The sequence below is a fragment of the Chionomys nivalis genome, chromosome 9, assembly GCF_950005125.1.
Source record: "Chionomys nivalis chromosome 9, mChiNiv1.1, whole genome shotgun sequence".
Taxonomy (NCBI): domain Eukaryota; kingdom Metazoa; phylum Chordata; class Mammalia; order Rodentia; family Cricetidae; genus Chionomys; species Chionomys nivalis.
Window position 1 is genome coordinate 19385795 of NC_080094.1, and position 11803 is coordinate 19397597.

At 47.3% G+C, this 11803-nt stretch overlaps 1 protein-coding gene across 1 annotated transcript in view; it reads right to left on the reverse strand.

Moving 5' to 3' along the window:
• The window catches only part of Dhx35 (DEAH-box helicase 35), a 60021-nt gene extending 48467 nt beyond the window's left edge, over nucleotides 1-11554 (reverse strand). Inside the window, exons 1-2 of the mRNA XM_057781655.1 lie at nucleotides 11420-11554; nucleotides 4176-4309 (exon numbers count right to left, since the gene is read on the reverse strand). Of these exons, the coding sequence (XP_057637638.1) occupies nucleotides 4176-4309; nucleotides 11420-11459 (174 nt within the window). The 5' untranslated portion in view covers nucleotides 11460-11554. The remainder of the gene's footprint in view (nucleotides 1-4175; nucleotides 4310-11419) is intronic.
• Between the last annotated feature and the right edge of the window lie 249 nt (nucleotides 11555-11803).

The following is an 11803-nucleotide window of genomic DNA, read 5'->3' on the forward strand; positions in this document are numbered from 1 at the left end:
AAATAGAGACAGGAGGATCAAGAGTTCAAGATCATTTTCAGCTACATTACAAATTCAAGGCCAAGCTAGGCTATATGAGACCCTGGCTCAAAACCACAACAAAAAAAAGTATATAAACCACATTTGCTCCAGAACTGTCTACTACAGCCAAAACTTGTAACAACCTAAATGTTCATCGTGACAGGTGTGTGGTTAAATCAGTTATGAAAGACTAGTGTGAATGTGTACATGTCTGTGCACAGTGTGTGCACATGTATGTGAGGGTGTGTGCACAACAGTTCACATGTGCAGAAGGACACTGGGTGTCCTGCTCTATCACTCTGTACCTCATCCCCTTGAGACAGGGTCTCTCACTGATCATAGAATAAAGCTGGCAACAAGCAAGGCCCCATCCTTCTGTCTCTACCATACACCCCATGGCACTTTAGTTACCAGCACAGCCATGGCCATGCACAACTTGTTCTGCAGATGCTAGGATCTGAACTCAAGTCCTCATGCTTCCACAGCAAGAGCTTCTTCCCACTGAGCATCTCCCGGTACCCAACTACTTATACTTTAAAGGAAGGAGGTAACAGTGCTGCATCCAGAGAGGGTAAAAAGGTGAGGAAAGGGATGTGAAGAACTCTGGATTTTATACATCACTTATGCATTACCTAATTTAAAATTACATTTTATTTATTATCATAGAAAAATAGCAAAACCAAAGTACACAATAAAACATCCACAGGTAACTGGGCCTCCTATGACCACTCAGTGGGAGCAGGCTTACCCACTAAAAAGTCCCAGAAAATCCTAGTGTCCTGTGTGCTTAACTTGAGAAGACATTTCTGAACTCATGGTTGATTACAGAGGCTCCACTGTGCCTCATCTGGAAGGAAACCGGCCTGGGGCTCCCTCTGATCAGGGTTCAGCTCATCTACTGCCACATGGCTGAGGTGTTTGGGGAGCATACAAGATGGTGCTGACAGGTTCCATCTAGCAAACAAGGTCCTGGTTATTAGGGGCTTCTAAATTTGTTGTACCTGGGTGTAGATATGAGTCCTCAGGCCCTAATGAGAAAGTCTTCTGGGAGAATTTGTTAAAATTGAAGATTACCAGTTCTACCGTGACGTTTCTAAACAGTGGAGCCAGGTGGAACCCAGGAACCTGCATTTATACACAAGCTCACACACAAATCAAGAAAATACAATAATTAAAGAAAAGAAGAAGAAAGAAAAGAAAGTTTCATGTGATGGCACACACCTTTAATCACAGCACTAGGGAGGCAGAGCCTGGTAGATTTCTAAGTTCGAAGCCAGCCTGGTCTACAGAACAAGTTCCAGAACAGCCAGGGCTACAGAGAAACAATGTCTCAAAAACAAACAAACAAACAAACAAATAAATAAATAAGAGAGAAAGAGAGAGAAAAGAGACAGGAAGGAAGAAAAGAGGAGGGAAGGAGAGAGGGATGGGAGGAGAGAGGAAAGGAGGGAGGGAGGAAAGAATGGATGGATGGATGGATGGATGGATGGATGGATGGATGGATGGATGGATGGATGGATGGATGAATATATGCTCTCCTGGAGAAGACCTATGAAGACCCCATGCATCCAGGTGTGACGGCACACACCTGTAATCCCAACACTTGGGAGGGAGGCCCATTGGTCCAGGTGTGGTTTAGCACTGAGTTCAAAGACAAACAGCCCTTCAGTGTGAGTGCCCTTGGATGCAAAGCTGGTCTAGGAGGCACAGGAGGAGGCTGTATCTGCAGAAAACCAGACAGCAGCACACAGGACTGCCCTGGACAGGAAGGAATCAAGGACAGTGACTCCAGTTTCACGTGCTTTAGCCTAGCATGGACAGACAGGACAAGAAGATGGCTACTATGGAGACAGGGAAGTACTGTCGCCAGGCTTAGTGAAACTGGGAAGCCAGTGAGGACAGGCGTGAGCTTCAGACAAGGGAGCTGGCAGGCATAGACACCTTCCACAGCAGTGCCCGTACCTCAGAGAACACGACAGCTGCAGAGGGAAGTCAAGGGGAGGTTGCCTTGGAAACAAGCTGGGGAGATGACCGGAGGCTGCTTCGGTCAGCTGTCCACTGTGGCTGTGGCAGTGCTGGGATCAAGGCCAGGAGCTCACCACGCTCGGCCTGGCTCCACCACAAACTTCATAAAGCTACCTTTACATTTAGTCTGAACAGGAGGGAAGCTGAAGGAGCAACACCGTCTTTTCACCTCCTAGATGGGTCTTCAGCATCTCACAGAGTCCAACAGCTCTTTAGGCTCTGCTCTGCCTTTTATCACAATGCACACTTCTCTCCATCCCTCAGCCGGCTCAACTTGTTTTCATTAAGGTTTCATTTCACTTGTATGACAGTTAGAAAATGATGAGCAGTCAAGAAAGGTCAACATAAATACCCAGTAAACAGCCACTTCCTTATTCTTGGGTAGTTACTGTGTCAGGCACCTTATAAACGCCACAGGTGACCTCAGCCATGCCTGACAGCAATCCCACAAGAAGGTGCTATTAACACATAGCACGGATAAGGAAATGGAAGCTTACAATGGTGAAGCAAGGTGACCTAGCAAATGGTGTAACAGGGTGGGACCCTGAAGTCTACTCCAGAATCCACTTCCTTGTGGCTCAAAACCAGTTCCCTTCCAGACAGGAGTTTGAGGCCAGCCTGGTCTACAGAGTGAGTTCCAGGACGGCCAGGAATGTTACACGGAGAAACCTTGTCTTGAAAAACAAAAACAAAATAAATAAATAAATAAATAAAAATGGTGCCCTTCAGTGGTGAGAAAGCAATGGTAAGCTTAGCTCATATCCTGAGGGTCCCACCCACATATCCCAATCACATATACAATGGATAATGCCAATTGAGGAAAAAGCTCAGACTCTATCAGAGAGACTAAAATGTTTAAGGTCACCTAAAACACCAAGCAAAGCAACTTAGCTAGATTACAAAGGCTGCTGTTCCACATGTGGAGAAAGAACACATCATGGAAGGGAATTACCAGCAGTGTCTAAGTAAAAAGAAGCCCCAAGTCTAAGAACTCACTGTCTTAGTAGGGCTGGTGGCACACACCTGTCATCCCAGCAACTCAGGAGCCTGAGGCAAGAGAAACCCAAGTTCAAAGCCAGCCTGGATTACAGAGTGAGTCCAAGACCAGGCTAGGCTATTTAGCAGGACCCTGTCTCAAAACAGAAACTAAAAGGGTTGGGAATATGACACAGTTCAGGGGTTGAACACCTGCCTGGCACATCTTGGATTAAATACTCGGCACAAAAAAGAAAAAAACAAAGCAAACAAAAAACAAAGAAGCCATGTCATCTTCCACCCAGCTCTGCCCAGCAGAGAGACAGGCATGCACGTTGCTGATCATGCCTACCCAAGCCATTCCAGAGACACCACACGAAGCAGGCAAAAACCAAAACTCAGCATCCTCAACAGAGGCTGAGACCAGTATTCACCAACAACACTCAGCTCACCTCTGAGCCTACTTTCTGACTGCAAGGGATCTCCCACGTGGAGCTGTCAACAGACCCATCAACAGTGTCTACGGTACTAAAGAACTTCGGTCACCATAGACAAGGAGGTTTGAATGTACTCAAGTTTACACTTTGGTCTCTTGCAAGCTGAGTACCCGCCATGGCATGTGCACTCGTAAAGCTGAGTGTCTGATAGCCTCACCAAAATCCCAGCACCGTCTCATTAAGGACTGCCAGCACTAACTGATCTCTTCCAAATTATCAATTAACTGTGTTAAATATGTCTTTTAAAAGAAAGCAAAAATTGGCCATATGTTAATAACAGGTTGACTATGAATTCACAGAAGTTCACTGTGTTACTGTGTCATTTTCTGTATCTAAAGTCGTTCATAATTGAAAGCAATTTCCTATTTCCTAATATGTAAGATCTAAAAGAAAAATCTTAAGGACTTCCCAGTCTTAAAGGGTGTGTGTTCTCTCCCCCTGTGCCTCCCAAAATGCAAACACACACACACATTCCCATGCTTGCACACATGTATGCACATGCACACACGTACATGTACACACACACATACACAAACACACACACACACTGGAATGGGGTGGGGGTTCCTCTGGCTCACTATGACTTATAGACCCATTCGGTGACAGTCCAGTTCCTCCAGTGCAAAGCTCACAATATGGGCCACAGACATACCGTACCTTGAACACAGGCAGTTTCTGCCGTTGCTGCTCTATGGAGAGGGCAGCATAGGGATTGTAAATGATGGTCGTCCCAGAGTTCTCAGCAACACTTTGTCTCTCTTCAGAGATGCTGACACCTGGCCCCTCTGTACCTGCAGCAGAAATGGTTTTTTTCAGATTCTGATGTAGTAAACAAAAATGGGTGTGTAAAAGACAGATATACAAAAGAAACAATGTTTTTGATTTCAAACTACTAAAAAGTATTAAACTTTGTGGTTTCAAAAAGTTAAAGAGGAAGAACAGGAGGAGGAGGCAGCAACAGCAGCAGCAGCTAGGGAGGTGCCTGTCAGAACACTAAAAAAGTCCCTGAAAGTTTCAGTGCAGAGTCTAGGACAAGAAATATGGCAGTCCTACCAAATTCTGAACAGAAGAGAAGGGAACCCAGTAGGAATCTGCCAAGGCCAAGGCCAAAGCCTGGTCCTGACAGACAGCAAGACTCAGAGACAATAGGAACCAGGGGCTCAGGCTGCCATGGCTTCCCCCCTCCCTCACCTCTGCACCTCTTGACAACCTTCCAGCTGGGGGTGGTTTCTCCACAGGCTGCTGATGGCCCAGAGCTCCACGCACAGCAGACCGCCAGTTACCCAGGCACCCAGGAACAAGACAGCCTGTGTGAATGCTTCAGGGTGGGCACTGCTCTAAGCACTTGAACCCAGCCCTGGGCAGCACAGGTGCAGGCTGACCCTCACGGACTCACTGCCTCTCACATGCTGCCTCCCAGGAGAATGGACCTTGGTACAAGAATGACAGGGACGTGCCACATAGTGAAAGGAAAGGGACTTCCAGTGCCAAGTGTACGATGCATAGGGCAGTGAGGGGGGTTCTTTATACTGCACCATGCAGGACTAGCTTCCCCCTTAGGTAGAAGGCCTAACACGATCCACCTACCACAGTGAGAGCAGCTGCACGTGACCTAGGGTAGTTACACGGAAATGACCGCCCCAGAAACACCGCAGGCAGCCACAGCATCTAGCTCAAAGCATGACAAATGGAGAAGGCAGACCCCACCGAGAAGTATGGGCTCCATATGATCAGTTTCTGTTGCTTTCATTGCCAACTTGTCTGTGTGAGCCAAGGGCAGAAGTAGGTTAAGATACAAGTGAGGTTGGAGAGACGGCTCAGCGGTTAAGAGCACTTGCTGCTCTTGTAGAAGACCCGGGTTCAATTCCCAGCACACACACAGTGGCTCACAACCATCCATAAGTCCAGTTCCACAGGATCTGACGCCAGGCATGCACAAGGTGCACAGATACACATACAGTCAAAACTCACACACATAAAAATAAAACTAGCTAAATAAAACAACAGGAAGGGGCTGGAGAGATGGCTCGCTGGTTAAAAGCAGTTACTCCTCTTGCAGGGGACCTGGTGACTCACAATCAACCGTCTGGTTCTAGAGCTCTAACGGTCTCTTCCGGCTCCATGAGAACTAGAACATGAACAGTGCACAAAATACACGTAGGCACACACTCAAACATCAAAAATAAAAATAAATCTTTTTAAAGTAAACAAGATATGAATTAAATGACAAAATTCAGCTCAACATAAGGAAGACATATCTAAATGTCAGAGCTGTCCAAACAGAGTATGCTGTCTCGTGAATCAGGAAAAGCTTCCTAAGTTCAGAAGGTTGCACAGCCCCTACTGGGGGCATCTCAAAGATAATCACCCGAAACAGTGACTTCCGAGTCTTCTGATCTCAGAACCTGCAAAGCCACTGAAAGATGGGAGCTTTGTGGTAAGGTTAAAGTAGCGACTCCATTTTATTTATGCTGACACTTTGGTTTTTGGAGACAGGGTCTCCTAACATATCCCAGGCTGGCCTTGACCTCCCAATCCTGCATCAGCACCAAGTTTTGGGAATAACAGGCATGTGCTAACACACCCAGCATTCTCCATTTCTGAAGGGCTCCAGATGGGATGAAGGCCATGAACTCCCCTCCTGCAGGAAACCTGAGAGAACACAATGTATCTGACAGGAGCTCCAGGGCTGCAGATTCCTGGAACCAACCTCAGGGCTCCAGCAGCTTCATCTCCAGCCCTGTTCCAGGTTCTTCCAGGAACTCAGCTGCCAAACAGCAGGTAAGTGGGGCACAGCTGCCTGCTAACCTTCTGCCAAACAGCTAACTTTTCTTTCGATGAGAAAAAAAGACAGAGCAGGGCCTGGACCAAAGCCTGGGTTGGAGAAGCAGGTTTCCGGTCCTCCACTTACTACTGCTATGCCCTGACTTCTGAATTCTTGGACAAGAAAACTATGGCAGAGAGAACTGTGTCCTCTTCTGCTGTTTTTGTTCAGAACACCCCTCTTCCCAAAACATCTAAACCATGCCAATATGCCTGCAGTATCTGAACAATGTTCACTGTACCACAGCTGGCTCACAGCTCCCCGGGGCTTGGTCCCTCTGTCTCTAACTTTACAGCTGGCAGGAACTTTTACAAGAACAGCTGCTGTCATCCGCATTGCCTTTTCTTCTCCTTACAAAAGGCTTCATTCAGCCAAAGAAGCCCAAGGCTGTTCTCCGTCCATACATGCCCCGCAGCCCACTCTGTTTATGACTGTTTTTAAATCGGGAGTGTGTGCCATGCTGCAGGGAGTGGCATTTTTGCAATTTTCACAAGCCATTAATGCTTTCATTTCCCCATCAGTAAAGCAAGGCTGACAACAGCACCCAGTTCAGAATCCCTTCACCCTAGGAAGCCAGAAGAGGGTGTCGGAGCTAAAGTCATAAGTGGTTATGAGCCACGCAACTTGGGTACTCCACAAGAACAGCGAATGATCTCTGAACCACTGAGCCATCTCTCCTGCCCTTCAACACAATTCTTACCATGAATCAAGTAAAAGAAAAAAAAAATCCTCAAAGCAGCTCAATAAAGCTTCTGCAAGGCACAAGGCTAGTCATCATGAAGTACTTGTTGAGGGAGTAAATGAAGATGGACAGGCCCTTCTGACCCATGCATGTGAGCCAGCAGATGAGGTGAGCATTTTCTCCTGGAAACCTCAGGCAGGTCGCACAAGGCTAGTATAGCACTCCCCTAAGTTAGAGAAAAGAAACAGTATTTAAGGGCTCCACTCGCACCGCCACTGAAATGTTTCAGATGATTGTTGTTGCTGCTGATCTGGAGAAGATCTTTCTTGTCAGTTTAGTCTTATTAAATAGGAGTCTTGAGCTGTAGCTCAGGATAGCCTGAAACTCACTCTGTAGCCTAAGCTAGCCTTGAGCACTCAATCCTCCTGCCTCAGCTTCAAGTGCTGGAATTACAGGCATGTATTAAAACATGCAGAAAAAAATTTTCATTTAAAACATCAACCATTATTTTCCCATTTGGGAGCCAAGCTTAGGCATGGATCTATAATCCCAGCTACTCAGAAGGCTGTAGCAGGAGGATCACAGTTAAGGCCTGTCTAGGCTAGGAGAGAATTCAACACTAGCTAGGCAACTGGGGAAGACCCTGTCTTTAAAAAAGGAAGGAAGGAAGGAAGGAAGGAAGGAAGGAAGGAAGGAAGGAAGGAAGGAAGGAAGGAAGGAAGGAAGGAAGGAAGGAAGGAAAGAAAGAAAGAAAGAAAGAAAGAAAGAAAGAAAGAAAGAAAGAAAGAAGAAAGAAAATCTGACAACTCTGAGTCCATATAACAATCAGGAGGAGTGTGGTACCACATATGCAGATTGCAGTGCACACATCTCTACTGCACACATCTCCACTGCACATGAGAAACCCTCCAATCCCATCACATAGTATTCCATTACACTCTTCCCTTATGTAGTTTGTCTAAAAAGCTCCTGTAGCTATCTGAACCTGTACTTTGAGCCTACAGGACACGCTCATGATTCCATGATCTAGCCTTACACTCAGCTCCAACCACCTCCCTGACCTGCCTTTCCCACAATCCATTTTGTATCTTGAGCTTGAGTTTGCTCAGCTGTGAGAATATCAGTTCATCAGAGAGATGTTGTTACTAGTTGATAAGATGCTGTAAGTCAAAGTGGCTGGCCCAGAGCTCAGAACCTACCAGGCTACTCAAATCTCACTAAATCAAAATAGTATACCTGGGCCAGTGGGTCCCCAACTTTGATGCATGCTAGAAGCTCCCCAAAATATTTAAGACATGCTGCTGCCCGGTTCCTGATTTCTTGACAACAGTGAAAGGACACTTGAGGGTTTTGTTTCTGTTTGTTTTGGTTTTTTAGTTCTCCAAATAATTCAACTATACAGCAAAATTTGGGACCCGCTTACCTAGGTAGTCACCTCACCCAGACCCACTTACCCTAGGCCGTTACTCCATCCACAGCGCAAAGAAGTTATTACTGTCTTCACCTTCTCCTTACCTCTAGTGTCTAATGGCCCCTTTCTGTCAGCTCCCAGGCTAGAACTGAGGTTTGATATTCCTCCCAGACTTCAGTAGCAAGCACTCTAAAGAGAGGTCTTCTTCACTGTATCACTGCCAGAGTCAACTTTCCAAAGGAAACCTGGGAAATTCCCTGCTTAGATGCTTAGTGCATGTACGTGCGTCCACATACACATATGGACATGCACGTCAAGGTATGTTCATGGAAGCCGAAGGACAACTGTGTAGAGTCAGTTTTCTCCATCCACCCTTGCATGAGCTATGGGGATCAAGCTGGAGTCATCAGGTTCTCACAGCAAGCACCGCTGCCTCACTGGCTCAGAAACCCATATCCTTTAACTTACCAAAGACAATTCAAGATGAGGTACCCTCCTACCTTTCCAGCATCATCCCCCGCCATTCCCCAAAATATAGCCACAATTAACACCATCACGGTATTCCATGATTGGGGGCTTGGGGACAGCCTTAAGACACAAATCCTACTTTCAATGGCCTGGAGAGCCATTCCCTACCTCACCATACACAAACCATAGCAAGCTTTCTTCACCCTTCAGAGTCCACTCCAAAAACATGACTGTCTCCATGCCACAGTCAAGGCCCCGCCCTCAGCCTTCCTCCCTCTCCTTCTATACAATTACAATGGCTGTGTGCCTAGCGCCAAGAGGCTTTCTATGCATTGCCCTCATTTAATCATTTAATCCTCACAGCAATCCTCTTATGTCAAATTACCCATAAGGTAACAGAGATGGAGCACTCACGTGGCTCTGCAGGTCACCAGGTAAGTGGTAGGCAGAGAAGGCGCTACAACCCAGCACTTGAGCCCATCTTGTTTATCACCACCTCATCTGCCTTGCTTAGAGTCTCTTCCAAATGGCACACAACTTCAGAATCAGTTGTGAGAGTACCTCTTGAGAGTGGGGCCTCGGGAGCGGGGCCTCGGGCATGTGCGCTCAACCTTGATGAACTAAACAATGAGACAGACTCTAAGAGTAATTCCAGTTTTTTAACCAAAACAGTACCCTGGTACCACATGATAAACTTTAATAAGTAAATGGTATTTTACTTATTAGACAATCAGCTGAGGCCTGGAAATGCTGAATCATGAAAGTGTCACCAAGGGGAGGGGGAAGGGTATATGTAAAGGGGATAATTGAGGGGGGAAAAGACAGAGACGAGAGCAAGGAAAGAGATATCTTGATTGAGGAAGCCATTATTGGGCTAGCAAGAAACCTGGCACTAGAGAAATTCCCAGGAATCCACAAGAATGACCCCAGCTAAGACCCTAAGCAATAGTGGAGAGGGTGCCTGAACTGGCCTTGCCCTGTAGTTAGATTGATGATTATCTTAAATGTCATCCAGCAACTGATGGAAGCAGATGCAGAGATCCATAGCGGATCTTTGGGATGAGCTCCCAAAGTCCAGTTAAAGAGAGAGAGAAGTGATAATATGAGCAATGGAGTCAAGACTGTGATGGGAATCTCCACTGAAACAGCTTACCTGAGCTAATGGGAGCTCACCAACTCCAGCCTGACAGTGGGGGAACCAGCATAGGACCAAACTAGGCCCTCTGAATGTGGGTGACAGTTATATGGCTGGAGCAGACTGTGGGGCCACTGGCAGTGAGACCAGGATTTATCCCTACTGCTTGGACTGGCTTTCTGGAACCCATTCTCTTTGGAGGGACACCTTGCTCAGCCTAGATATAGCAGTGAGGGCCTTAGTCCTGCCTCAAAGCAATGTGCTAGGCTTTGTTGACTTCCCATGGGAAACCTTACCCTTTCTGAGGAGTGGATGGAGGGTGTGGGGGAGGGGAGTGGAGGGAGAAGGAGGAAGGGAGTGGGAACTGGGATTGGCATGTAAAATAGAAAAGATTTTTTTTTAAAAAAAGATATTAATTAAAAAAAGAATTAACTGTGTCACTTGCTAGGGTTTATTTCTCTAACACTTAGGCACATGGTCAGAATTTTGGGGACCACCTAAGACACCCTTTAAAAGCTGTTCCCTATTACCTTTTCTGTCTCATATCATTTTCACCACAATATAGTGTATACATCCAGACCATCTGTGGTGCAGGTAGAGGAGAAAAAGAAATATATACAAGAAAAAGTAAGGGTGGGGGCTGACACCGGTTAAGAAGCTGTTTGTTTGTTTGTTGTTTTTATATAAGAGACGTGGACAAAATGAAGTATCCTATATGAGCATGATCTGGTATGTATGTATGACTTAATAAAAACCTGGCCATGAAAAAAATGCAAAATCAAAGGATGCTGTGACAGTAATTATTAGCCTGCAAGACAAAAAGAGGTGACAGGCACTAGGAAAGAGGGCGTTCACTTTGTTGTAAACATTCAGGACCTTGGCTATAACACTGGAACACATTTTTTTCCCTTTTATGAGCCAATAAGTCCGGTCGGTACTCCTGACTCCACGCCCACAGGACAGGTGTTCGTACCCGCCCACTTCACAGCTGAAGGGACCAAAGCTCAGAGGGACTGAAAGCGTCGCTCAAGGTCCTCCAGCTACTGCTGCAAGGCAGAGAGGCACACTTGAACCTCGGCACTCTGACTTCACAACCTGAGCTTCCAAGGCCGTGAGCGGCACCGCCTACCGAGTCCCAATGCAGCCCTAGGGCAGCAGCAAGACACGCGTGGGCGCTTCGCGATTCCGCATCACTCAAACAAGGTCACCCGCAGTTCCCGCCCGGGTTGGGGAGGCCTTGAATTACTCGGGACCACTGTGGGCTGCAGCATCCACGCGCGCGAAGGGGATGCTACCTAGCCCTCCCCGGTCAGGCCCACGGCCGCTCCCCAGGACCAAAGTCAAGTCGCCGAATCTACCCAGGTTTCCTGCCGTGCCTTACCGGGTTTCCAGAACTTCACAGGTCCCAAGGGCGCAGCCATGCTGGGGTGAAAGGTCACGAAGAAGACTCCGCCCCGCTAAACGCGTGCGAGTCCCTCGGGACTCGAGGGGCGTGGCCCGAGAGCGGACTCAGCCTGGGTCCCAGGGAAGGTGAAGCCACGCCCCTAGTGGCACCGCCCACTGTGGACCACGTGATCGCAGCTTCTTTAGGATGGTCCTTTCAGCGACTTCCCTTGGCCCACGTGACGCCGCTCGGCCATGTTGGCGGGGAGGTTGGCTATCCCACTCTGCTTAGGCGCTCTGGGCTCACACTAACTTCTGGGAGCTCGCGTAGCCTAGTGTGCACGGAGGCAGTGCTTCCCTGGTGAACGGAGAGATGCTCATA